The sequence below is a fragment of the Tenrec ecaudatus genome, chromosome 4, assembly GCF_050624435.1.
Source record: "Tenrec ecaudatus isolate mTenEca1 chromosome 4, mTenEca1.hap1, whole genome shotgun sequence".
In the NCBI taxonomy this organism is placed as follows: domain Eukaryota; kingdom Metazoa; phylum Chordata; class Mammalia; order Afrosoricida; family Tenrecidae; genus Tenrec; species Tenrec ecaudatus.
In genome coordinates, this window is record NC_134533.1 from 172,151,471 (window position 1) to 172,178,496 (window position 27,026).

The following is a 27,026-nucleotide window of genomic DNA, read 5'->3' on the forward strand; positions in this document are numbered from 1 at the left end:
TCCTGATACATCTGCTCTTGGGCCCAGGCCCAACTCTGGAGGGAACCTTGAAAAGGACTGACTGCCCTGGAATAGATTTTGTGAGTAACAGGGCCAGCCCTTAGGTGGAGGGTCTCAGGCTGGGCCCTGTAGCCACCAGGATCCACAGCAAGGCCAGGAAGAGGGCAACACGTCCCTCTAGCACAGGTCCCTCTCTCTCTCTCTCAGAAGCAACTAGTGGTTTTGAACTGCTGAGCATGTGGGTAGTAGCAGCCCTATGCCACCAGGAAGAGGTGAGGTGTGAGATTAACCTTGTCCACCTCACCTGCCCAGACTTGTGCTTCACTTGTTTCACAGATGAGGACTTGGGCTGGGTCAGCCCCCACAGTATGCCTGGAGCCTGAGCATCCTGAAAGTTTGCATTCTTGGGTTTCTACCACCCACGCCGCACCCCCAAGGCTTCCAGAGACAGGGATGGTGGAGAGGTCAATGTCAGGTCTCCATTCAGACATCCCTGAAGCCCAGCCTCCCTCCACCCCAACACAGAGCCTCACTCACAAAGCTGAAGACAGTTTCACCCAGCTGAGGTGCTGCAGTGCCACATTAGAGAGCTAGTTGTTGGGCATGTGGGTGCGGCCCCACGCCCCCCCTTCCCTCCGCCCCACACGCACCAACTAAACCTGTGACGAAGGCCCGTGAGTCACTAGGACCTGAGCATTGTGCTGTGGTAACAGAGAGCTGAGTTTCGAGGAAGGTGATTTAGGCACCTGTCCAGGACTGGGCTCACAGAGGGCCCTGGATGTCAAAGAGATAGAATCCAATAACTGCGATTCTGGTCCAAGCTGCTTGCTGTGGCCCCCAGCCCCATCCAACCTTCAGATGTGGTCATCCACACCCACACAAGCCTACACCCAGCAGAAACAAGCAGTGCCTCCCAGAAGGGAGGGAGAGGGCTGACCCACAGGTCGGAGCTGTGGGGCCTCGTTTCCCTGAGTAAGGCGTGGCCCACGCTCATTTCTGGAAGAACCTGGCAGCGTGTGCCAGCTCTGAGTCAGACAGACAGCCGTGCCCATCCTGCCCAACAAACCTGGTCCAGGGAGGAGGATTCAGCTCCTGTGTCTGGGCTAGAGGGCTGGTGAGAAGTGGGTTTATGATATGCAGCTTGGCTGTACCCCCCACCCTGGGCCTCTGGAGCAGAGAGAGATTATTATCTCAGAGGAAGCCCTGGGCTGAAGGCTGAAGCCTCAACGTCCATTAGAAAGGGCTCTGCCCTCCCTGCCTGTTTCTTCACCCGGTCTCCTCACTCTCCCTGGACAGCGCCTGTGATCATCCCTGAGAGCCCCCCCACGGAGTTTCAGCCAGAGCCTCTCAGGCCTGCAGCAGGGCTTGTCCACTAGGGTTGTGAGCCCTGGCTCATCCTATTTGAGGTTGGGACCTGCGGCCCAGGGTAGAAACTTGACCCAAATGAACAGGAATGATGATTACGATGAATCTATAGGTGTCAGAGTTTTCTGGTCTCTCTTCCTGGGAAGAGGGGTCGGGCTCCAGGAGGCAAGACTTGATGATTATAGTGGCCTTAGGGATAAGCTTCAAGGCCAGAGAAGCCTCTAACCCCTAGAGAGCAGCCTAGGGGTATGCATCTTGCCATGGGAAGAGGAGAGGAGAAGGGAAGGCAAAGAAAGGAGCCCCCAGATGCTCCCCACCCTCAGGCTAGCGCCCTCAAATAAGGCCTGCCTGCCGTGGTGGGCTTGCTGATTCCACCAACATCCAAGTGGGGCCCATGAGAGGAACAGATGCCCACGATGGGTAAGCTGGTGGTCGATGCTAGAGGTATCTCAGAGATAAGGAGCTAGCTAGCCTTCCCCTGTGTGGCAGAGGGAACCAGGAATGTGCAGCCCTCCCTTCCCAAGGTATTTAAGGCCACTAAGCTGAGCTGGGAAGAAGTGGACTGGGCTAGCTGGGCCTCCTTCAGGTTGAACCGGAATCTGCTATGTTCACGTTGACTTTGTAGTCTCATGGGCCTGGTGGCTTCACCGGAGGGTTCAACAGGCCTTAACCTGGCAAGCCCCTCCAGGGATCCCCCATCCACATGACTGGGCTCTTCGGTAGCCTGCAGAGAGGGCCTTGGGTCCGGGTCGCCTGAGTTGTGACTGGGAGGTCCACTTAGGGGACCTCTTGCTCAGACAGTGCCTTGAGAGGTCTCCCAAGTAAGGGAACAGGGGCCGTTCTTTCAGATCCCACTTACAGTCTCCACCGCCCCGCCCCCAGCTAGGGGTTGGGGCGTAAGAGACTCAAAACTTTGGCTGAAAGTTTTTCAAATCCCTCTGACGCCACGCTCCCAATCCCAGGTAGAAATTTCCCAGCTACAAGGGCAGCGAGTCCTCCTCCGGACCAACTCCGGGCATTCCTCTCTCCGAGCGCCTTCTAATCAGAGAAGGGAGGACGGACACTTAGACCCCATGGATCCACCAAGTCCCCGCCTGCTGGGCGTCACCCCCTAACAAGTGATCTTCCCAAGTATGGCGCAGGCTTCTTGGCAGCGTCGCCCGTGTCCCGGCGAGGCGCCCACACGCAGGGCGTGGGGCCCGGCCGCCCGCGGTAATGACAGGGCCCGCAGCCCGTGGGTGGCGGCGGCGGAGGAAGCGGGAGGGATCGAGCTATTTCTGGCCGGGGCTGGCTCACCGGCGGGTGCCCGGGTTGGCCTGTGGGCCCGGTCCCCCACCTCTACCCTCCCGGTGCGCCCCGGGGAAGGGGGCGGGGAGAGACGCGGGTTGGCCCGCCCGAGGGGCGGACAGAGGGGGCGGGGAGCGGCGGGGGCGCGGGCCCAGAGGGGCGGGGCGGATCCCGGACCCATCCCCGCCTCCTCCCACCGCCGTCTACTCGGGTCCCTCCCGTGCGCTCCGCTCGGACCCGAGGCCGTCCATCCGCGGTGGGGCGGCTCACGTGTGCCCCGCGGTGCCCCTTCGCGCCGCGCTACCCGTCGGGTATGGACTCTGGCCGGGACTTCCTGACCCTGCACGGTGAGTGCCGGGCCAGAGCCCGGGGGAGAGACCCTCGGGAAGCCATCCCCGGGCCCGCCCCGCTCCGAGCCCGGCCCCCCGCCCGATTGGGGAAATCTCGGCCCGCGGTTTTGGGGCTGCGACTGCGGGGCGTTGCCAGACTGGTCCCCCGGTCTGACCTCGGGGCTGGGGGTGGGTTCGCGTTAGAGACTGGGTTGCTTCTGTCCTCCAGACCCCAGCCTCGGGGTTCCCTCTTGCCTGGTCTGGGGGGCCCGGGTTCCCCGACGCCGAGCACTCGGCGGGGCTGAGGAAGGAACAGCGGCATCCCTGGACTACTGAGTGCGCCGCGCCGCGCCCCGTCCCGGCGGCCCGGGAGGCTCTCCACGGCTGCGCGAGTGTAGCGGGGCTGGGGCGGGCGGCGGGGACTGGGAGGTGTGTGCATTTGGTGGAGACCCGGCCAAGTCGAGGTAACTGCCCAGGGAGAAATCCCAGCCCCGCTGCTCAGGCTAAAGGGGAGCCAGACGCCATATCCCCATCTGCGGACCCACCCCTCTCCTGCTGGACGGCGTCTCCTCCTTTTGTCTTGCCAGGGTCTGTCCGCTCGGACCTTGGCGGTCTGAGCCAGCTCACTGCCCTGTCTCTGTCCCTCCAGGAGAGGGGGCAGCTGCAGGCTCTTGGCCCCAAGGTCCTTCAGTCCTAGCAGGACCCCTAACCGGCATCTGAGACTTCTTTGCTGTGGTATGGGGGCTCATGGACTGAGCAGGGGTGCGTGGGGTGGGCAAGGGATGCCGTCGGGTTCCCCAGGTCATCTGCCAGCCCAGCCAACCCTGGTGTCTCACCTCAGTCAGTGCGCAAACTCACCTCCCTTTCCTCGCTAGTGTGCGGCGCAGGGGTTCTCCACATGTGGGTCGCGACCCCTTGGGGGGTTGTCGAAGACCTTCGGAAAACACATACATATTTCACAATATATAATTACATATTGTTTTGTGATTAATCACTATGCTTTAATTATGTTTAATTATATTCAACTTGTAACAATGAAAATACATCCTGCATATCAGATATTTACATGACAATTCCTAACAGTAGCAAAATTACAGTTATGAAGTAGCAACGAAAATAATTTTATGATGGGGGGGTGTCACCACAACATGAGGAAGTGTACTAAAGGGTGGCGGCATTCGGAAGGAGAACTACTGGCTTGGAGTTAGAGACTGGTGCCCACCGCACATCCATCTAACTAGTAGTGGAGAAAAGCAGAGCTTCCCTGCCCTCCGCTGAAGTCAGGGGATTCGGATATGTCCCCACCAGCAAAGTCTCCAGTCTGTCTCCTCAGCCAGAAGATCTCGCCATGTCCAAGGGGAACCTTGCTTTGTGCTCAGAACTGCTGCCTTCACACCATTAGCCAGAGCTGGTCAAGCAATCTCATCCATCTGGGTCATGGGACACCTGCCCCTTCCAATCCTCCCTCTCCCCTCCAAAGGTCAGAGCCAACCTTTGCATGCCTACCAGATGGCCAGGAGAGAGGCCAGGCAGCTTAGAGGACCACACTGCAGCCTTCTGCTTTCTCCCTCACCATCCATGGGGCACTGCAGCCTACCCTGTAACCTGCCACCCTTCTACTCAGCCCCTGCTTGCTTTAGGCATGGCTGCAGCCTCAACTCCCATTAGAATGGGCTCTGCCCTCCCTGCCTGTTTCTTCACCCCGTCCCTCTCCCTGGGCAGCTCTGTGATCTTTCCGATCTTGATCTTCCCTGAGAGTTCCCCCACGGAGTTTTAGCCCAGAGCCTCTCAGCCCTGTGGCAGGGCTTGGCCCCCAGGGTTGTGAGCCCTGGCTCATCGTATTTGAGGCCTGTCTCCTCTATGGGGCCCTTTCCGGGAGGCTAGTTTGGACACGTTGACCCCAAGCTGTTTTCCCTGAGGACCTTGCTACTTGAGTCACCCAAGATTAGCTCCTTGAACTGCATTCTCTCCTCCCTGTAAATCCAGATGGGTGGAAAGAACCTGTTAAGGGGAATTGGTGGAGAGAGTGGACGCTGTGTCAAGTGCTGTTCCAAGCTGTCTACACTTGCATTGTACACCTGTGTACACCTGCTTCCCCGCCTCCTTCACAGCTGGGCCCAAGGCCCTGGGCACTTGCTGCAGGACCACAGTCTCTGGCTTGGGTAGTGGGTGACCGGCCTTGGCCTCAGGGCCCAGCTAGAAATGAGATGTCCCTTCTGTCCTCACCTCCGATCATGGACTCTGAAAACAGACAGCCTGAGTTCAAGTCTTTTCCATCCCAGACAAATCCCTTGCTTTCTGTGCCTCAGCCTTCTCCTTTGTAACATGAGCACAGTGACGCCACCCACCTCCCAGAGATGCTGTAGGCATTTAGAACAGGGTCATGTTTGGGCATCGCCTGCGCGTTACTGTCTACCTCTCCATCTGCACCTTCCAGGTCTTTGGGAGGCGAGAGTGCACCAGGGGAAGTGTGGTGAAACCAGGCTCCAGAAGAACCAGGGGGCTCCTTCTGGTGCCTCCCTTAGCCTTGCCCCTCCACCGTGCTCTCTCTGAGCTTTCTCCATTCTGGTCAGGTCTGGACTGGCTTCTCCAAGAGCAGGGCCCTCCTCCCAGGGCTTTCTCCTCAATGAACACTCCCACCTCCACTAACTTTCCTCATAGCCCTTAGAAGACCAGGCGGTGGAGGGTGGTGGGGACCTCATCTAGCCCCATGACGACTGGGTTCAACTGCTGACATTGAGCCAACCAGCACGCCACCAAGGCTCCCTCAAACTCAATGCCACAGAGTCAGTCCTGACTCAGAGTGACCCTATATGAGCCACTCACTAAGTCAGTATCGCCGAGATGATCGCCCCAGCCCATCATAGCAAGGCGGCTGCTGACCACACTTCAGTTTCTTTTAGTCTGTCCGTGCCCGGCCCACACTGAACAAACACTGACCTCAGCGTGCTTACTAAACTGACAGGGACCACTTTGACAATCAAGGGAAACCTGTGGAGCCAGGGTTTTCAGGACCTGGGATTTTTTTCAATGAATAAAACAAAATGCATAGGAGTAAAACCATCACGAATAATACCGAGCTGTGCCTTTTCCACGGACCCCTGTGTGGTTTCTCTGTAAGGCTCCCCTGACCCTTTGCGTCAAGGCCCTGCCCCCGACCGTGCCCCGTGGCTCAGCTCATCTACACTCCCAGATTGCTCATAATGGAGCCCCTGTGGTGTGCCTTACACAAGCCACTCTGAGCCTTCAATGTACAGTTCTTGTTGCTTCGAGTCTGTGCTAAGAATTGGCTTTCCCAGTGACCTGACTCACTGCTGCCGCTGGTGACTGGGGTTGCAGTTAAGTAAATGGAAGAATTTTGAAGAGTCACAGAGTAGCAGCGAGGAGGGAGTGAGTCAGGTCCCTGGGTGGAGTAAGTACTTGGCACACAACAGGGTTCAACAAATAACTGGCCAGTGAATGAAAGGAAAGCTGTCGTGTGCATGAAAGGACCCCACTGTTTCCAAGCACACTGGCAGCACAGTTCTGAATAAGTTGTCATCGTTCTCATTTATACATTCAAGCAAGCCTCCTGGATGGGATCTTTTAAGATCGGTGTTTCGTTTTTCCCTTCTCCCGCCACCCCCCCACCCCAATTTATTCGTATCCAAAAGTTTGGAGTGAAGCCGACGGAGTGAAACGGACTTGCTTGAAGTTCACAAGTGAGGAACGGGTAGCTGAGTTACGATCATTTCCTTGAGTAATCGTGGGAAATTATTTGGCAGGTTCTGTCACCGCCCCACCCTAGCTCCATTGGGCTCCGGCGCCCGAGCTTCGATCCCAGGTGACCAAGGGAGCGCCTCACCGGGCCCAGCTCTCCCTCTCTCCTCCAGCTTCAGACCGGGGTTTAAATAAAATCTGTGGCTCAACGCCCCCCCAATAGAGGAACTCCACTTGCACTCTGCCGCCGTCTGCCTGGGCACCGCCTTCCCAGTGCGAGATCCTCCCGTTTTGCCTCCTAGTTAGTCTTGGTTCGGTTGTGGTCTGCTTGCTGGCTTATAACTCTGCATCCACGTCGCCTCCTCAGCTTTGCTCCCGGCCTGGATTCCGCTTCCAGCCAGGTTCCTCCACCTCCTGGCCTCTGGCTCCGCCCTGATCTGCTTTCAGGGCTCCGACTTCGCCACGAATCCGTTTCCTGTCTTACAGATCTGTCCCACTCGGCTAGGGTGCCCCTCTTCCGCCCCGCCCAAGATCTGGCCCCACCCCTGCCTAACCAGACTCCGCCCTCTCCCCGCCTCTCCCGGGATGGCTCCTCCCCCTTAAGCGCGGATTTCTCTTACCCTGCCTCTGGAGCCTAGCCACTACCCCTCCCTGGTTCCGCCTCCCGGGTTCTAGCTCCGCCCCTCAGGCTTGAGCTCCGCCCCGATCTCCAGGACCGCGATTCGGACCCTCTAGCTCCAGAGCGAGAGGCTCGCTGTGCAGGACCAGCCTCGGAGGGCGGCAGGCGCACTGAGGAGCAGCCATGCAGTGCTTGGGCTGCCGGAGCCGCAGCTGGAGCTGGAGCTGGGGCCGCTCCAGGGAGCTCTACCTGCGGGAGCAGAGTCTCAAGGTGGCAGCACTCAACGGGCAGAGGCTGGGTAAGGGGCGTCCAAGTCCTCCGACCTGTAGGAAGCTGGAAGGCAGGTGGGGCAGGGCACAGACTACCTGTCGCTGAGCATGGGGCGGGGACAGGACGGACACTTGTTCTGGTCTTTGATGGCACTGTTCGGTGTTTCTGTGAAGTGTGTGACATGCTGTGGGCAGCGTTTATAGAGGTGGCACCTAGGGGGAGTCCTGGGGGAATTCGTTATCCCTTCTTTTAGGCTGCCTGTGTCTCTCTCCAAAGTCCCCCTCCTTGCCACCTTTGACCCTTACTGTTTATACATTTCTGAGGCAGCACTAAATATGTCACCTGGTGCATAACTAGTATGCCAACCCAAAGGCATTATCACCGTGTGTTGTTCCCATATATGATAAAGTGACAGCAGAGGATCCAGTGGGGACAGAGCGGTCCTGCCCGTGTGAAACTGTAGACGACTGTGCATCAATGAGGGTGTGTGTTGCGGTGTAGCCTGGAGTGTGGCCTTGTGGGTCTGTGGGTGACTGTGTGTAACCCAGGGCGGCTGTGGTGTGACAGGAGTTGTCTGATGAGGTGGCGTAGGGCCATGTGGGAAGGTGGTGGCTGTGTAAACTACTCTTTTTCCTTGAGCCTCAACTTCTTCATCGTAAAATAGAAATGATCAGGGTGCCTTCCTCACCCCGTGGATTAAATACAGGTGCTGGTTATTTAGGTAAGCATTAGGTACATAATATCTGTGTACTTAGCATGTATTAACTCTTAGTCTGCTGGCTGCTCTTATTATGACCATCATCATGATGCTGCGCTGGTGCGGTCTGTGGCTGTGTGTGACTAAGTGTGGTTGGTTGGGTGGCGTGACTGTGTCCCAGGCCCGGGGTGAGTCCATTATATACCACCCCAGACATATAATGGGACTCCTGGCACCCACTGAGCCCCCATTAGTGCCCACAGGACTCTGAACACACGACATGTTCACCTTCCAGTGTGCACCTAGCCTGGGCAGGTTGGAAATTATACTCTGGCTGAGTGGGTGGGCCTGTGGTCTCCATGTCCACAGACCTTCTGGGAGGTGGGCCAGGCAGTCCCAAAGCCTCAAAAACAAAAAGGCCCCCACTGAGACGTGAAGACAGAAGTGTCCGCCCAGGTTCCCCAGTGACCCGGAGAGAGAGCGAAGTAGCATTTACCTCTCTGGAATTACCAAAGCCCGCCAGGGCTGAGGGCCATGGTCCGGAAGCCATGCTGCCAGTCGGGGGGCTTATCTCTGCCTGGCCACAGATAGGAGCCCAGCCTGGCTCCAGGACAGGATGGACGTGTCATCTCCTCAGGGAATTTTCCAGGACTGAGGGTGGAGTACCCCTTCCTGCTTCCCAACCCCTCTATTTCCCATCTGCTCTGTTCCCAGGGGCTTGCCCTGGCATGTGCCCAGCTAGCCAGGTAGGGTGCAGACAGAGATGTAATTCAGGCTTCAGAAAGGACAAAAGATTCCCTCGGCAGTGGCTGGAGGTGGCTCTCTCCTCTGGTAGCCCCCAGGGCTTTGTCCTTCATTTTAAGGCCCACAGATACAGCCAACAGCTCCGGACCTTTTTTGAAGGGGTGATGGAACCCCTTGGATTGAATGGGAAATGCTGTTCCTCAAGCAGTTGAGTTGCCTGGGGAGGGTTAAGTCTTAGACCAGTGGTTCTCAACCTGTGGGTTGTGACCCCTTTGGGGGGAGGTGGGGTGTCAAATGACTCTTTCACAGGGGTCGCCCGATTCATCACAGTAGCAATGAAGTAGCAACGAAAATAATTTTATGGTTGGGGGTGGGGGTGACCACAACACAAGGAACTGTATTAAAGGGGCATGGCATTAAGAAGATTGAGAACCAATGCCTTAGACAAAGGTGGGGGGCCCTGAGGAGGCCAGCTATGTCTTCTCCAAGATGGTCCTCAAGCCCAGTGTAAAGGGGGAAGCAGGCACAGAGAGGGAAGGAAGCTGCCTGAAGTCATAGGGAGTTAGTTGAGCGTGAGTGTTGGGCTACCAGAAGCAGGAAATTGAGGGGACTGGAGTAGCCGGGCAGGCTGAGGAGACAGAGAGAGAAAGAGACTGTCGGGGTTTGGGGATCTGGGCCCAGAAAAGAAGAGCTTCTGGGTTTCTGAGTGTTTTCCACATGGGGTTCCTGATCCACCACTCCGGCTACTGGAGCAACAGGACAAAGGCCACCACTTCGTTTGGGGATCAGTGTTGTGGCTGTTTGGCTCTGAAGAGAGCTGTCCGCAGGACCACACGTGGCTAGGGCACGGTGTTTACGTATCTGTCTTTGCCCATCTGTGTAGTACAAGAACGGGTCATTGAAGCGGTGGGTTTCTCTTTATCAAGCCTGTTGGTACAGCATCTGCTTGGGGGGCAAGGGCTCCTGGACAGCCAGGCTGGTGTCCCTTTGGCCCCTCCAGTTTGGTCCTGCTAGGACAAGGGGCACATATCTTTGGGAACCCATGTCTCTGATGAGCAGAGGTTGTTCAGAGTGGTGAGGTGGGGAGACTTAGCAACCAGGGTCTACTGTGTCTGGCCAGGCTCAGGTGCAGGGCCTGCCTCAGCTTCTGAAAGAGCTGCCCTGTACTTAAGGGTTGCTGTACCCTGAGGGTCCCAGACCAGGCCAATCAGACGTGAGAGTGGTCCAGTGATGGCCAAGGGCCAGCGATAACCCAGCAGGACAGACCAGACTAGGGTGGGCTCATCTCTATCTTATCTCTCTCTTCTCTCAGTAACCCAATCGGGCAGGTTCAAGTCAGGGGTGGGGGCAGCAGTGATACGCACAAGGGACCCACCTACCCAACCAATTCCAGCTGCTGTGTTTGAGTGCCCAAGACCCTCCCCAGAGACATGCAGCAGCTCCTGGAGGCGCCGAGCCTCTGTTAGATATCAGCCCCACATTAGAGACAGCAAAGCAGCCGCCCAGCCCCATGAAGTCACTTGCCTAGGCTGCACAACAGAGCAGGAAGGGGATTTGTGATTCCAGAAGCATTAACGCTGGGAGGTTGCTGGGGTCCAGTGCTACACCACATCTGCCCATTTCTTTCCTGCTCTGCCCGATCTTTTGGTCCAACTTCCTTCATTTCACTCTGACCCCAGAGTGTGACCAGGGAGGGTCCACCTTATCTTGCAAGCGCCAGGCTCTTCTTTGGGGACTGGACCCCGGCTGGACTGGATGAGTTACCTTCCCTTTTTCCATTCAGCCATGGGCGGAAGGTCACTGGGTGTAAAGTGTGACCTTCTGAGATTTAGTAGGGCCACTTCAACTGGTGATCAGAGATAGCTTCCTGGAGGAGGTAAGCCAGGCAGCGGTGAAGCACAAGTGAAGGTGGGCCAACCCAGTGCCCAGGGCAGCAAGGATGCTGGGGGACAAATGGCTTCCTGCCTGCTCTGTGCCCACAGGTTTGCAGAATGATGAGGACCTACAAGCACTGCTCAAGGGCAGCCAGCTCCTGAAGGTGAAGTCCAGCTCCTGGCGGAGAGAGCGCTTCTACAAGTTGCAGGAAGACTGCAAGACCATCTGGCAGGAGTCTCGCAAGGTCATGCGGACCCCCGAGTCCCAGCTGTGTGAGCACCGGTGGGGCTACGGGTGAAGGGGCAGAGCGTGGAAACGGAGGCTGACTGGGGTGGGATGGGATTGAGCGTCAGCCATGAAACAGGACTACAGATGGGGACACTGAGGCCCAGTCTGGTTTCCAGGGTTAGATAAGGAAGCAGGCTGGCCTCTGGGATTGCACAGAACCAGTTTGTCCATTCCAGGGAAACTGGGACCTAGTCTTGGGCTGGAGGCGGCAGTCACGGTTGGAGGGAGATGCTGGGGATTCCAGGCAAGAGGGGCCACAGCTGGGGAAAGCAAAAGGAGGGAGGGGGCTGGCCGTGCTACCTGAACCCTGAAGTATCCGCCCAGGCAGTGTAGGAAGGAGGGAAGATGGGCGGGTGAGGTATGGAGTGGCCAAAAGCCAGGCCCAAAGTCCAGGAGCAGATAGCAAAGTTTTACTTCCGCATATCCTTGACTTGAGTGTGCCCTGGAGCTGCTGGAGGGGAGGCAGCTCCTCCCTGGGACTGCGGCCAAAGGAGGGATATTGGAGATGCAGAAGAGCTGGGAGACACAGAAAGAGGCCGGGGCTGTGGCGTTTCCCTGGGAGTGTGAGTCTGAGAGCTTTCTGGAAACTTCCAGCCTTCAAAGCTTCGCCGACTTCTGGCCTTTGAGGCAAGAAATCCCCGAAGAGGCTGTGAAATGAGACCTGGTCCTGCATAGCTCTGCACCTGCACTTGCTGGAAGCAGTTTAGCCCAGCGTGTCTGAGAGAACTTTTAATGATGACAGGCATGTTCTTCATCGGCCGGGTCGCCACCAGCCACCCATATGGTTGTAGAGTGCCTGGAGTGTGGCTGGTGCGACCGAAGATATAAGTTTTTAGCTTTACTTAATGTTAAAACGAATGCACACTGATAAGGAGCCGGGGTGGCACAGGCAGTTGGTAAATTAGCTGCTAATCCGAAGAAACCCCCGAGAAACCCCCGTGGGGCAGTTCTCCTGGGTAACACATGGGGCGCCATCATGGAGGACCTGCCGTCACTGCACAAGCAACAGTAGATGCTTGAAAAGATGTACGTAGCCGGTGCTTCAGACAGACAGAATCAGCCGACTCCTGGAATCGTTACATCCTGGATTTCACCGCAGCTCAAACCAAATAACCCGAATAGTTCCATCAGGTGCCTCCCCACTCCTGGTGACCCACACCCATCAAAATAGAACTGGGCGTGTGGGGGTGGGGGTGTTTTCCCGGCTGAGGTGTCTTAGAAGCAGAACGCCAGGCTGGAGGCACCAACCAAACACACGGAACCATGGATCCAAACCAGGGATTCCTTCCCTCCGAAGCCCACAAAAAGCCAAAGCAAGCCCAGCCTGCAGCACTGCCCTGTGAGTCAGAGTGGTGGCACTGCCCTGAGGGGTTCCAGGACTGAAGCCTTTGTAGAAGTAGACTGCCACGGCTTTCTTGCAGGTTCCTACTGCTCCAGCACTCCCCACTGAAGCCTGACCCGCTAATCCTCTTCCTTTCACCCCACCCTGGGTTAAGGAGAGGCAGGTCTACCTACAAGCAGGTCCACTGAGGTGGAGGGGGTGGTGGAAGCAGACAAACCCCGGGTGGGAGGGGAACAGGGAGAAGGGAAAGGCCAGGCTGTTGAGGCACCTCAAATGAATGCTCTAAAGGTGCGCTTTCCCCAGGAAGTGGCTGCCAGACCTCAGATGGATATGCAGAAACACCTGAGGGGACACATCCAGCAGATGGCCTGGGGAAGGCAGGGCAGGAGCTAAGGCAGGGGCAGGGGCAGGTGGGGCTGTGGGTATGGAAGGTTTCTGAGCAAGGCAGGATTTGAGGGGCTGGGGTCCCCCGTGAACCTGTGTCTGTTCCAGCCCAGATTCTTCCCCTCCCCCCCCCACGCCACATAGCAAACGGGGGCAGCTTGGCTTGGAGTCTGGCTCCTGTTGTAGAGGGGGTTCCGGGTCTGCTGCTTGTGGGGGCAGGGTGGGAACAGGCATCTTACACTCAGCCCAGGGATATGTCTACCACATGGTGGAGGGGCGGACGCAGGGCCAGACAGAGGAATGGGACAGCCAGACCTTACACAGGGTGAGCAACAGGGGCAGGACTGACATTCTGGGCAGGAGAGGCAGTGTGAGCCCAGGTGCCCCATAAGACTGAGGAAGGGGCCTGCACCTGAGAGGAGGGTTGCAGGGGCGGCAGGTCCAGGTTTGGGGAGCCGGGTGTGCTTGTCCAGTGTGGCCCCAAGAGGCCTTTCTCCAGTGGCCCGAGCATACCTCGTGGCCAAGACCCTGCTCTGGCCTGGCTGCAAGGTTGCCGTTGTCCTAAACTGAATTTTACCCTGGGGAAGGGAAGACCCAGAGAGGCAGGTGAGAAAGCAGCAGAGCAGCCCCCCCAATCTCTCCAGCTCTGCTTCCTGTCCCATAATCTCCCGCTCAGCACACCAAAGCCCTACCCCCTCTGTCAGCTCCAGCTCCCAGAGGCAGACAAGGACTATCGGCACTGAAGGCTTCTGGACTTTGTCTGGGGCAGGGGTCTGGCTTCCTGTGTTCACTCCCAGCTGGGGGCTGCGGCAACTGCAGCTGGGGTGGGGCTCAGCAAGGCACAAGAGGTTTCCCCTGCACCCCAGGTGGCCTGGGGCTCATGTGTCCTGATCCTTAGAGCCTGCTGACCTGGTTGGGCACCACTCTCGCCATGCATGGGGTCTGTGAGCTGGAGGGATTGGCCCAGCAAGGGACAGTCTGGCTTCCAGCCTGGGACTCGGTGTCTCATGGTCGGGGCATGGGAAAGGGGTAGACAGAGCCTGGCTCCTGCTATGGGAGGCCAGTAGGAACCTGGAGGGGCTGCAGGCAGGGCCCTTCCTGAAGCCCTGAAGGCTGGGTGGAGACAGGTGGGCCCTCCCCCAGGCTCTCAAGGGTAGAATGATGTAATTGCTCCACACCAGAGAGCACCCTCCTGTTGGGGTCCTGAAGGGCCCAGCCTCCCTCCACCTTCACCATCAAGGCACTTCCTGAGTTTCAGGGCACATACAGACAGGGGGCATTTGGTCCTGATTGAGGCCCCCCTGCTCCCTGAATCCCGGCAGGGCTGACCACAGGAGGTCCCAGCTTGTGGGCTTTCCTGGTCATGGTGGGGAGGACATGCCCAAGTCAAGATGGATTGGGAAGGTTGGTGGTCCTGCTCACAGGGCCCCAGCTCCACAATCAATCTCCTGCTGCGCCCCAGCCCTTCCTCAACACCCCTGTTCACCTTCCATGCCCAGGACCCAGGGCCAAGGGGTCCCAGGTGCCCTGCCCACCTCAAGTCTCTGGGACTTCCACTCTGCCCCCTTCATCTGTCTCTGTCTTCCTCTTTTCTGTCCTACCTTGTCTGTGCTGCTCCTCTCCTTTCTCTCTGTCAGGACCCAGACCCAGCCTTCTGCCTCACGGCTGGCTCTGTCTGTTCCCCTCGCCCTCCTGCGCACAGTCTCCATTGAGGACATCCAGGAGGTGCGGCAGGGCCACCGCACCGAGGGCCTGGAGAAGTATGCCCGGGACGTGCCGGAGGACCGCTGCTTCTCCATCGTCTTCAAGGACCAGCGCAACACACTGGACCTCATCGCCCCCACGCCAGCCGACGCCCAGCACTGGGTGCAGGGTTTGCGTAAGATCATCCACCATTCGGGCTCCATGGACCAGAGGCAGAAACTGCGGCAGTATCCTTCCTTGTGCTGGTGACAATGGACTGTAGGCGTCCCCCGGGCAGCGTGGCTATGGAAGGGAAGCGGAGACGGTGCCTGGAGCCCTCTTGGGTCTGTTCCCTCCAAAGGCTTGAGGGCCTGGGAACTGTGCCGCCCCCGGTGGCAGTTGGAGGGAGGTGCCCTCTCCTCCTCCCTCTGGGGCCAGCTGGAGTTGAGACACTGAAGACCCAGTTGTGAGCGTTTTCATCACGCTTCTCTGTAGGATTGTGGGTGATGCCGTGGCCATTCTAGGCCACGCTTCTGGGAGTGATCAAGTTGTTGTCACCCCGCACTCCCCGCTCCTCCCCAGCATGGTGTGCAGTCCAGCCTGTGGGCTTCAGACAAATCCACTGCACAATCTAGGGGTCCAACAACCAACTAGTCAGTGGCGCTAAGTGACCAGGCTTCTGGTCTGCACAGAACACACCAGCTCCGGCTTCTTTTGCTTATGACAGCCCATTGAGCTAGGGTTTACACACCACACAGCCCTCCCACTGAGAGCGGACCATTCAGAGGCTTTCAGCGTGCTCAGAGTTGTGCAGCAAAATTAGCTGGAGATGTTTCTCTTATGCACCCACCCCTCCCAAGGAAAGCCTGCACTCTTTAACAGTTACTTCGCATGTCTACCCACCTCCCCAATCCTCAGTATCCCACTAGTTGTGGTTGGGTTGATCCTGGCTCCTGGGAACCTGTGGCATGTGTGACAGTAGAACTATACAACTCCTTGGGGTTTTCGGTGGCTGAAGGCTTTTCAGAAGTAGATGCTAGAGCTTTTTTCCCAAGGCACCTCTGGGTGACTCACGCAGCCACTACCTAATGGCTCCTCCCAAGCACTGTCTCCTGGACATTTGTCTTTCCTAGAAATAGAGTCACAAAGTCTTAGGTGACCAGCTTCGGTCACTGGGCGACAGTTGGCCTCGAGGTTCATCAAAGCCTCCTTCTTTCTGGTAGAGGAAGGTGTTCCATTACCTGGCTCTGCCACCCTTTGTTTTGCTCATTGAGGACATTCGGTCGTTTCTTCTGGGGGCTCTGCTAATTAATGTTGCTATGCACATTCTTGTACAAGTATAGTTGTGTGTGTGCAGACACGTTTTATTCCTCTTGGGTATCGAGCTAGGAGCACACCTGCTGGGTCAGATGGCGACCACATGTTCAGCCTTTGGAGGCACTGCCGCTGGCTTCCAAAGTGGCTGTCTCTTTTGTATTTCTACCTGCCGCTGCTGAGGCTCCCCTTGCTCCCGGCTTCCCAACACGTGTTCTCGTCTGCCGTTTGGATGGTAGCCATCGCAGTGGGTGTGAAAGGTGCCCTGGCGGTGACATGCTACACACGGGGCAACTAACCGGGAGGTCCAGAGTGTGGAATCACTGGGGGAAAGAGGAGGCTTTCTAATTCTCTGAAGAGTGACACTCTCGGAATGCCACAGGGGCAGTTCTCCTTTGCCCTGAAGGGCTGCTATGAATCTGAATCCACTCAATGGCAGTGAGTAGTGCGTAGGTGGCATGCAATGGTATCTCATTGTGGTTTAGATTTGCATCTCCCTGATGGCTAATGAGACTGGTGTGGGTACTAGCCTCCACAATCGAATGGGTTGGGTCCAAGGGGTGGTTGTATAATTGGGGGGTAATTTTCCCCCCAAATCCATACAATTTAGTTATTGTCCAATCATGTTTCCTGGGCCACGGTGCAGAGTATTTTGCGTCTCTCTTTTTAATTTTTAAAAATAAATCATTTTACTGGGAGCTCTTACAGTTCTTAAAAACACAATCCATATATCAATTGTATCAAACACATTTCTGTATATGTTGCCATCAACATTTCCAAAATATTTTCTTTCTACTTGAGCCCTTGGTATCAGCTCTTTTTTCCCCTCCCTCCCTCTCCCACCCTCATGAACTCTTGATAATTTATAAATTATCTGTATTTTCATATTTTACAGTCTGCCATCTCCCTTCACCAATGTTTCTGTTGCTTGTCCCCTTGGGGGTGGGGGGTGTTGTATGTCCACCACTGTGATCGGTTCCTCCTTTCTCCTCCTTCTTCCTTCGCTGTCCCTCTACATTCATGGTATTGCTACTCTGAGGGGTTCACCTGCGTGTCGAAAGCTCTTATCTGTAGCTGTGTACATGCTCCACAGTGTACACTCCAGTCTAGCCAAAGTAGTGTGATAGAACTGGATCATGATAGTGGGGGTGGCGAGGAAGCATTAAAGAACTAGAGAAATGTTCTGTGTTTCCTTGGTGCTCTACTGCACCCTGTCTGCCTCATCCTTTCCTTGTGACCCTTCTGTGAGGGAATGTCCAATTGTCTACAGTGACCTGTGAGTCTCCATTCTGACCTCCCTCAGTCACATCAAATTGGTTGTTTGTTTTGGGTCTTCTGATACCTGATCCTATGGACACGATTACACAGGCTGGTGTGCTTCTTTCATGTGGGCTTTGTTGCTTTCTGCTAGATGATTGCTTGTTTACCTTCAAGCCTTTAAGACCCCAGATGCTATATCTTGTAATAGCTGGGCTCCATCAACTTTCTTCACATTTGCTTATGCACCCATTTGTCTTCAGCGATTGTGTTGGGAAGGTGAGCATCACAGAATGGCAGGTTATTAGAACAAAGTGTTGAGGGAGGACTTGAGGAGAGGCCCAATGTCCGTCTGCTATCTTAATACTTAACCTATAAATATATTTATATCGATTATCTATCATTAGATATTAATATATTTACATACATACATGCCTATGTTTATACCTCTATAAATGCCTCTTGCCTCTATTTCTTTTTACTTTCCTCCTGTCCCACTATCATGTTCGGCCTTCATTCGGCTCTCAGTAATTCCTCTTGGCTACATTGCACTGCATAGAACTCCACCAGGCATTCTCTGCCCTCCTCGTCATCAAGTTTAGATCCCTTGATGTTCCCTTGTCCCTGGGTTTGTTGGCTTTCCCCCACCTCCTCCTTTCTCCTGCCCCCCCAAACTGTTGGACCCGTGTTTTCTCCAGGGGATTGTTTATTGTGCTTATGTAGATAGACATGAAAACAAAACCCAAACAACAACCCTATGAGTAGTTCCAGGGCTGTCTGCTGGCCCTTCTGAATGTTTGCTGACCAGGTCTGATGCATGCCAGGCCCTGGCCCCCGAGTCGAATTCCTTGAGGACGTTGATGCTTTGATCCTCTGGCTGCTCTGTTGTACTTCCTCATGTTACACCCTGGTGGCAGGGAAGGGGGGGTGGTGTCTCACTGGGCACAATTCCCACACGGTGTCTTCCAGCGCTATCCTCCGTAGCACTATGGGTCAGTAAGGGGGCGTTGTGTCAATTGAGGGGTACATTAAAGAGACGTCAGACAAGCTAAAACATGCGAGTCCACTGGAACTGCCATGACTTAAGGAGCAGGTCTGTGCAGAGAGAGAATATATTTTCAAGCAGGACTTATATGCACTCTAGGGGGCCTGCAAGTCCCAATTACAGATAACCACATACATAACAGGAGGGGATGAGCTAGGGGTGTACATGCCATAGGAAGGGAAGGCAGGAGGGGCACACATGTGACAGGAAGGCATACACGTAACAAGAGAGGCAGGCTCTAGAGTCAATATATCAGCCTAGCCTTGGGCATCTCTGAGTTAGCTTTGACCTTAGGAATCTTGGGTTCTCCTTCAGGGAACAATCCATTCTCCTTATCAGAAGGGATCAGGTCCTACTCAGGGTGGGACAGACAATAGGGTCTGATGGCCTTAGATGGCCGACAACCTTTAGGCAGAGAGCCTTTAAGCAGTTGACCTCCAAGTGTGTAGTCAGTGACCCTGTGTTTGCAAACAGCACCTTAGATTTGGCGTTATTATGGAGTGACATCCTGGGGAATAACTTTACTTGGGAGAATGTTGAGTGGGATGCAACTCCAACCTGAACGTGAAGGTCCCTCCCATGGGGGCCTTGGCCTCCCAGACTCCTGAACATGTGAATGTTGAGAGTTTGTCCTCAGACACTCTCTTCCCAGTTCTGTTTCCACAGGTTGGCTTTCTTGTCTTGTGCTGGCTGACCATTTATATATCTTCTTTGAAGAAATAGTTATTCAGACCTTTTGTCCTTTTAAAAACTGAGTTATTTATCATTCTGTTATTGAGTTGTACGGATTTCTCTGTGACGTAGATACCAGTCCTTTATCAGATATATGATTTGCAAATATTTTTCTCCCAAACTATGAGCTTTCTCTTTATTTGCTTGATGCTATTTTCTGTGGCACAAGTTTTTAGTTTTGATAAAGTCCAGTTCATCCACTTTTTCTTTGGTGTCATATTAAAGAAAACTTTACCTGGCTCAAAGTCGTGAAGATTTACTCTAAGAATGGATAGTGTTAGCTCTTACATTTAAGTCTCTGATCCATGTTGGATTCATTTCTGTGTATGGTGTGAGGTAGGAATCCAACTTCACCTCTTGCCTATAGATACCCAGGTGTCCCCGCACCATTTCTTTAGACGATTCTTCCCTCAAACTTGGCAGCATTATCAAAAATCAACTGATCAGCAATGTCAGAGTTTATACTACTCCGCTCATCTAGGTGTCTGTCCTTGTGCCAGCACCACAAGGTGCTATAACTGTAACTTTGTAATAAGTTTTGAATTTGGGAAAGGTGAGCCTTCTAATTTTGTTGTTCCTTTTAAAGCTCTTTTGGGCTATTCTGGGTCCCTTGGATTTCCACATCAATTTCAGGATCAGCTTGTCAATTTCTACAAATAGCCAGCTGGGATATTGATAGAGATTATGTTGACTCTGGATGTCAATTTGTAGTACTGCAGTTTTAATACACTGAGTAGGCGAACCGTGAACTAGTGATTTATTTCTTTAGTGTTGAGCATTCCAGTTTTAGTCTTTCTGTGTGGAACCAACACATAACATTGCAAAGACTATTTCTGTGCATAAGACTTTTTGGGTATTTAGTACTTCTTTCTTTTAACAGCTTCATTGACATATAATTCCCATTTCGTACACTTCAATGGTTTCAACATATTACAGAGTTGTGCAACCATCACAATATATTTTAGAACGCTTTCTTCATTCTTCTGCTTATTACTACTAGCTCCCCACTTCCCCCAACTGCCTTGTCGTAACTTGAAGAAATTATTAATCCAGGAACAATCGCTCTAGTTTTCCTATCCTGGCTTTCATGAAGGAAAAAGATACAAACAGAAAAAAAAAAAAAGCCACAAGACCCCAATAATAGCAAAACAGAAAAGCCTCAATAAAAAAGAAAGCAGAAAATAAAAACTAGAACAAATTTAAAGTGAGTTAAAAGGCAAAACAAGTAATAAATAAACAAATAAGACAAAACAAGGAAGGTGCTAAATTTTAACCTAACTGTATCTGCATCAATCGGCTTTCCAGCACACTGTCTGGTAGCAAGGCTAGGCCCATCTTTGGTTGTGCTCTATGATCAGAAGGGCCAAACAGCTTTCCCTATTAGCCACAGTCTTCTGAAAACCAGGTGCTCAGAGTAAAAGCTTTAATACAGTTCCCCCCTCTGGTCGTGTATTTTATCAGTTACAATTCTTGGATCACACGGGCTGGTGTGGTTCTTCCTTGTGGACTTAGCTAACACCTCAGTATTGAGTATTTCTTTACCAGACTTCTAGAAGTCAGTTGATAACACAGTTTAAAGCTTTAGCTTTCCTAAAGCTTGTACCAATTTACCTTACCCAGGTAATGAATGAAAGTGCCCATTTCACCTCCCCCCTACTTGTATTTGGGTATCACACTTTAAAATGGCTAACTTTCTAGAATAAGAAATTGCATCTCATTTTCAATTTTTTTTTAGGAATGTTTGCAGATTTGTCCTCTGCTTGCAGTTTATATCTTACGCTCACTTCGTTATTGGGGTTGTCAGGTTGATTTCTGTTGAAGCTCTTAAATCTTCCAACTGCAACTGTTTCCCACAGTCTGCCCACTGGCTGACTTTGTTTTCCCTTTGCAGGGGCCTCAGGATTTTTGTTTGTTAGTTTTGATAGCATTGGCGATGGGGTTTCCTTCGATCTCTTGTAGAAGCCTTCTGTCTTCCTTTTCTTTCTGTGCACCTGTCTTTGCTCTGTACTTGGTTCTCTAACGTCCGTGGAGTGCACCGTGGAGGCTGCACCCTCCACACACTCCCTCCTGCCCTCCCTTCTCTGGTGGAGCCAGAGGTGAGGGAGAAGTGGAGGCTGAAATGTCCCAAACATGACGACTTAATCCAGGCCTGGCTTTTTCAAGTATTGTCCTCCATGCCTTGACATTTGCTGTTTTCTGTCAAGTAAGCCCAAATGCTGCGGTGACAGAAATGTCCCAAGTGGGGGACGTTAGCAAAGAAAGTTCCTGAGTTCAGGAGGAAAGAAGTTTGCCCTTAGGACACCGGTGGTAGGGGAAGGCTCACTCTTTTTTGGCTCCTAGGAAAGTCTTTGTCTCCTTTGCACGCCTGTGAGCCCTAGCAATCCCCATGGGTCTTCCCCCGGTTCTAGAGCTTCTCAGCACACAGACCTCGGATCACTTCTGGCTCTTTTTCCTTGATGTCCGTAGGGGCACCGTGGGGACAAGTGGTCTCTGCTCACTTGCTTCATCTTTTCCATTGGTTGCCACCATCATTCTCAAAACATTTGCTTTCTGCTTCAGCCCTTGGTAGCAGCTCATTTTTTTCCCCCGCCCTTCCCGCTCCCCCTCCCTCATGAACTCTTGATAATTTAGAAATGATTATGATTTTGTCATATCTTACACTGCCTGACGTCTCCCTTCACCCACTTTTCTGTTGTCCGTCCCCCAGATAGGAGGTCACATGTAGATCCTTGTAATCGGTTCCCCCTTTCCACCCCACCCTCCTTCCACCCTCCCTGTATGGCCACTCTCAGCACTGGTCGATTTGAGAAATTCTAAGTTTTATTCCTGCAAGTGCTTGCAGGAGGAAGACAGCGCGCGGTTCCCCTCTGCGCTCTCAGTCCTGACCCCAAGAAACGGATGTTTTTACAATAGCTATAAGAGGATATCGGCAGGTTTTTCAGAATGTCACAAGATGTCATTTATACTCAGGAGGCAATGATCATTAGGAAATTAACTGCATTTCTCCAGGACCCATCAGGTCACCATTCCCAGGAGCTTCACGTGCCCTCGCTTATCCAAATTAGGGGCATGTTTCCTACCTATCTTGCTGACCTCGTTAGCTTCCTTCCCGAGTGGAAACAGCCCTGCTGATTTAGCTTAAATGGAATTTTTCCTGTGAGGGAGGGGACTGTTACCTTTTGGATATCTAACAAACAAAAGCTTACGTATGTCCTGTTTCTAGTATCTTTTCCCTATGTCTGTACAACAGTTGGGTGCTGGGCCACCATCTGAAAAGCAGGCGATTTAATCCCACCCAGCAGTTCATTCCCGCCCTGACCTGGTGACCCGCTCCCATACAGATGATAGCTAAGAAAACCTATGAAGTAGTTCTCCTCTGCCCCATTGCTCTGTGCCGACGACATCGACTCGGTGACGCCTACCAACAACAAAGTACTTTTGTCAAGTTGGCTAACGGTTTTGGAAACCAGAAAGAAGGCGTATCTTGAAATATTAATAGTAGTTATCCTTGGGTGGCTGGGCTCAGGGTTGGGAGCTGGGTAGGTATGATTGATTGATTTTGTTTCTACATGGCCTGTTGTTTACCCTGAGCTCTAGAGTGACAAAGGAAAGGTCTCATTGCCAGCACATAGAAAAGGCACTCTTAAAAGGATATTTTCCCCCAAAGAAGGCAGCAGGTCTTGAGCCTGAAATGTAGGTTTGCAAGAAACAGGGAGCCGTGTCTGCTGGTAGGCCTAGCCTCGGGCTGGGACCTGGCTCTGGCTGGGACCTCAGGGGGTACCAGGGCTCCTGGGCTCTTTCCTTACCTTGCCCAGCTGGATCCACTCCTGCCTGCGAAAAGCTGACAAGAACAAGGATAATAAGATGAGCTTCAAGGAGCTGCAGGACTTCCTGAAGGAGCTCAACATCCAGGTGGATGACAGCTATGCCAGGAAGATCTTCAGGGTGAGGCAGGAAGTGAGGGCTGGGGTCAGGTGGCAGTGGGGTCCCTGATCCGGTCCTGAGGCTCGCGCTGAGCTCTGTCCACACACCGGCCCTGGTTCCACAGGAGTGTGACCACTCCCAGACAGACTCCCTGGAGGACGAGGAGATTGAGGACTTCTACAAGATGCTAACGCAGAGGGTGGAGATCGACCGCATCTTCGGTGAGGCTGCGGGCTCCCAAGAGACCCTGTCGGTGGACCAGCTCGTGAAGTTCCTACAGCACCAGCAGCGGGAGGAGGCTGCGGGCCCTGCACTGGCCCTCTCCCTCATTGAGCGCTATGAGCCCAGTGCAGCCGGTGAGGGCCTGCCCGGGACTTGGGTCTGCGAGAGGGAAGGGGACTGGCGAGGAAGGGGGGTGCCTTGTCCGCAGGCTGTACCGCCTGCCCCATTAGAGCAAGCAGACAGGTGGCCGGGCCCAGTCTCCCTCTGTTGGTTCCCCTTCCAGGGGGGTTTGAGACCTGTCCTTCCCGCCCCGGAATAGCAGACACTTTTTTGTCCCTTCTTGGTGCCTGGTCCAGGGGATCCCTCTTTTGGAGGCAACAGCAGGGTGCGGAGAAGCTTCCTGCCTGGGGTCATGGGGACAGAGGAGATGGGGGCCTGCCCGCAGGAGCCTGGCGGTGTGGGGACAGAGGAGGAGGAGACAGGAATGGGGTACTCATATCCTGGCACGCAGCCTGAGCCCACTTCCGTGGGCTGTCGGATGTCGAGGGCCAGCTCAGGGCAGAGGCAGGCGGAAGACATGATAGGCTGATGGCCCCTCCCCCGCAGCCAAGGAGCAGCGGCAGATGACCAAGGATGGCTTCCTCATGTACCTGCTGTCGGCGGATGGCAGCGCCTTCAGTCTGGCGCACCGGAAGGTCTACCAGGACATGGACCAGCCTCTCAGCCACTACCTGGTGTCCTCGTCGCACAACACCTACCTCCTGGAGGACCAGCTCACTGGTCCCAGCAGCACCGAAGCCTACATCCGGTGAGACCTGGAGGCGGGGCCAGGCCTGAAGGCGGGGCTGGAGGTGTGGCAAGAGGCGGGTCTGGACCTCAGCCTCCAAGGACCTAGCTCCCTTACCCCCCCACAGGGCGCTGTGCAAAGGCTGCCGGTGCTTGGAGCTTGACTGCTGGGATGGCCCTAACCAGGAACCCATCATCTACCATGGCTACACCTTCACTTCCAAGATCCTCTTCTGCGACGTGATCAGGGCCATCCGGGACTACGCCTTCAAGGTGGGCACATCCCTAGAAGGGCGGAGGACCAAGTGGAGGGTGACCTCCTCCTCCTAACCTACCCTCCGGTCCCCAGGCATCACCCTACCCGGTCATCCTGTCCCTGGAGAACCACTGCAGTCTGGAGCAGCAGCGGGTGATGGCGAGACACCTGCGGACCCTGCTGGGCCCCATGCTGTTGGACCAGCCACTGGACGGGGTCACCAACAGCCTGCCCTCCCCAGAGGTACTGGGGAAGGACATGGGCTCCTGGAGGAGGGGGCTTGGGACTGGCTGGGAGGCCAGGTGGGTTCTGATCAGCCGCTCCCCTCGTTCCTCAGCGGCTGAAGGGGAAGGTCCTGTTGAAGGGGAAGAAGCTGGGAGGACTGCCAACCCCCAATGGGGAGGGCGGCCCTGAAGCCACGGTGGTGTCCGATGAGGATGAAGCTGCGGAGATGGAGGATGAGGCCGTGCGGAGCCGCGTGCAGCACAAGTCTCAGGTCTGGGTCCAGGCCTTCCCTACCATCACCCCACCCTCACCCCACCTTCACCCCGGGAGGCCCGCCTTGTCCCTGCTCGCTGTGGCCGCCATTCAGACCCTCTGCCCATCCACCTCTCTGTGTCTGTCTGTCTGTCTCATATCTCTGGGGTTTGGGGCCCTCTCAGTGTCCTCCTTGCTCCAAGCTCTGACACTCACCTGGGCCTTCCCATGACCCCCAGGAGGGCAAGCTCAGGCTAGCCACAGAACTCTCCAACATGGTCATTTACTGCAAGAGTGTCCACTTTGAGGGCTTCGCCAAGCTCGGCAGCCCCGGGCAGGCCTTCTACGAGATGGCATCCTTCTCTGAGAACCGGGCCCTCCGTCTGCTCCAAGAGGCCGGTGAGTTCCCCCGCCACACCCCCTACTCTGTACCTGGAAGGGGCTGGGCGTCTAGGCTGCCCAGGGCCAGGCTGGCTCCCCACGCCCTCAGGATGTCACTCAGAATTGCCAGACAGAACCTGTGAGTTGGGGCCAGACACCCCCCCCCCATTTCTGACTAAGCTGCACCCCTGCAGGAGACAGCTTTGTCCTCCACAACGTGGGGCACCTCAGCAGGATCTACCCGGCCAGCTGGAGAACAGACTCCTCCAACTATAACCCCTTGGAGATGTGGAACGCAGGCTGCCAGATTGGTAGGGGCCCGCTGGGGCGGGCTGGGGGTGGCGGGGAGAGTTGAGCCCTGAGGGGCCCCAAACCCTGGAGGCCCTGCAGGGACAGCTCTGGGCTCCCACGCAGGACCAGAGGCAGGGGCTGGTGGGCTCAGGAGGTGGTATTCTGGACACTTCAGGTTGGAAATACCAGCCACCAGCAAGTCACAACTTTCAAATCCTGCCCTTATTAACACAGCGGCTCTTTAAGATCCAACAGCCGTGATGGAAACTGCGGTTTATGTGGAGTGACCATTCAGGTGGCAGGAGGGCAGTCAGCCTTGGCGTGAATCCTGCTTCGGACTCCCCATGGGACCCTAGACCTCAGTGTGGCCAGAGTGGGTTGGGCTCCAGGGCCCCAGCGGCCCAGCCAGCCCCAGCCCTAGCCCGTGACTGCTCTTCCTGTCCATAGTGGCTCTGAACTTCCAGACCCCTGGGCTAGAGATGGATGTGTACCAGGGCCGCTTCCAGGACAACGGGGCCTGTGGGTACGTGCTGAAACCCGCATTCCTGCGAGACCCCAACTCCACCTTCAACCCACGCGTGCTGACTCAGGGGCCCTGGTTGACTCAGAAGCGGCTCCGTGTCAGAGTATGAAGGGACATCAGAGGGGCAGGGGCCCATGGGCTTCCCTCCCTGCTTACAACCTTTGCTGAGTCACCAGCCGCTCCCTGCTTCTCCTTAGGTCATCTCAGGGCAACAGCTCCCCAAAGTCAACAAGAACAAGAATTCAATCGTGGACCCCAAGGTGATCGTGGAGGTCCACGGCGTGGCCCGGGACACGGCCACCCACCAGACCGCTGTGGTCACCAACAATGGTGGGTACCGTCAGTGTCCGGGTCGGGCTCCGCCACCTGAGCTGCTGGTGTCTCTGCTGCTGACAGGGGCCGTTGCTCTTAGGGTTCAACCCCATGTGGGACACGGAGTTGGAGTTTGCAGTACTCGTGCCTGAGCTGGCCCTGGTTCGCTTTGTCGTGGAGGATTACGACGCCTCCTCCAAGAATGACTTCGTTGGACAGGCCACCATCCCCTTGAGCTGCCTCAAGCAGGGTGAGTGTCTGACAAGCCAGCGGGGCAGCCAGGGCGGCAGGCAGGAGGCAGGGCCCGGCGTTCCCGCGCTGGGGAGCCAGCTGTACGTTGGCGTGTCCTCCTGAGTAACCGGGATTCTCTCTCTCTCTGCTCCCTCCTGCCAGGATACCGCCACGTCCACCTCTTGTCCAAGAACGGAGACCAGCATCCATCGGCCACCCTCTTTGTGGCCATCTCCATCCAGGACTAGGCATGGGGGGGCCCTCTGTACACCCTATCCTGCCTTCAGCTCCAATGTTGCCCCATCTGTGCCCCCTCCCGGCACCCAGGCGCCGGCCCAGCCCGTGGAGCACCCCTCAGTTCTGTTGGAGCACACTGTGCCGCCCACTGCTCGCGGGGCCAGCCAGGGTGGGGCGGTTTTATAAAACATGACTCAGCCCGTGATTTCATGACCTGTTTGTCCTTGCCGTGGAGTTGGCTGCACCTCGCTGTGACCATCTGTGACCTGTGTGTCCTAGGGCGCTGGCACCCAGCTCTTCTGCTTGTCTGCCCCTCACGCAGCCTGGTTATGAAGGGGTCGTCTGCCCCGCAGGTCTGGAGGGACCCACACACGAATAAGCTTGGCCCTGCGGACACGAGCAAGCAAGGGGCAGTTTGGCCTTTCCCTGGGGAGAGCACAGACCTCTCTGGGCCCC

The 27,026-nt window shown here is 55.2% G+C and overlaps 1 protein-coding gene across 2 annotated transcripts; it reads left to right on the plus strand.

Moving 5' to 3' along the window:
* Positions 1–2,832: 2,832 nt before the first annotated feature.
* On the plus strand, positions 2,833–26,775 carry PLCD1 (phospholipase C delta 1). 2 transcript variants are annotated; one of them, XM_075547046.1, is made up of 15 exons: positions 2,833–2,999; positions 10,993–11,157; positions 14,602–14,830; positions 22,746–22,875; positions 22,979–23,210; positions 23,683–23,884; positions 23,991–24,135; positions 24,212–24,361; positions 24,456–24,614; positions 24,835–24,994; positions 25,171–25,287; positions 25,715–25,893; positions 25,988–26,120; positions 26,203–26,352; positions 26,496–26,775. In XM_075547046.1, the coding sequence occupies exons 1-15, from the start codon at positions 2,966–2,968 to the stop codon at positions 26,579–26,581; spliced, it is 2,271 nt and encodes a 756-aa protein (XP_075403161.1). In that variant the 5' UTR covers positions 2,833–2,965; the 3' UTR covers positions 26,582–26,775. The 2 variants fall into 2 exon arrangements, with proteins under 2 accessions (XP_075403161.1, XP_075403160.1); XM_075547045.1 differs by lacking the exon at positions 2,833–2,999 and adding an exon at positions 7,415–7,597.
* The last annotated feature ends 251 nt before the right edge of the window (positions 26,776–27,026 follow it).

What these genes read in the sequence shown, in the direction of transcription:
- PLCD1 (XM_075547045.1), top strand. Translation starts at nt 7,483, where the DNA reads ATGCAGTGCTTGGGCTGCCGGAGCCGCAGCTGGAGCTGGAGCTGGGGC. An exon ending in CAGAGGCAGAAACTGCGGCA is followed by an intron (nt 14,831 to 22,745) that starts GTATCCTTCCTT and finishes TACCTTGCCCAG; the next exon opens with CTGGATCCACTCCTGCCTGC. An exon ending in CTATGAGCCCAGTGCAGCCG is followed by an intron (nt 23,211 to 23,682) that starts GTGAGGGCCTGC and finishes CCTCCCCCGCAG; the next exon opens with CCAAGGAGCAGCGGCAGATG.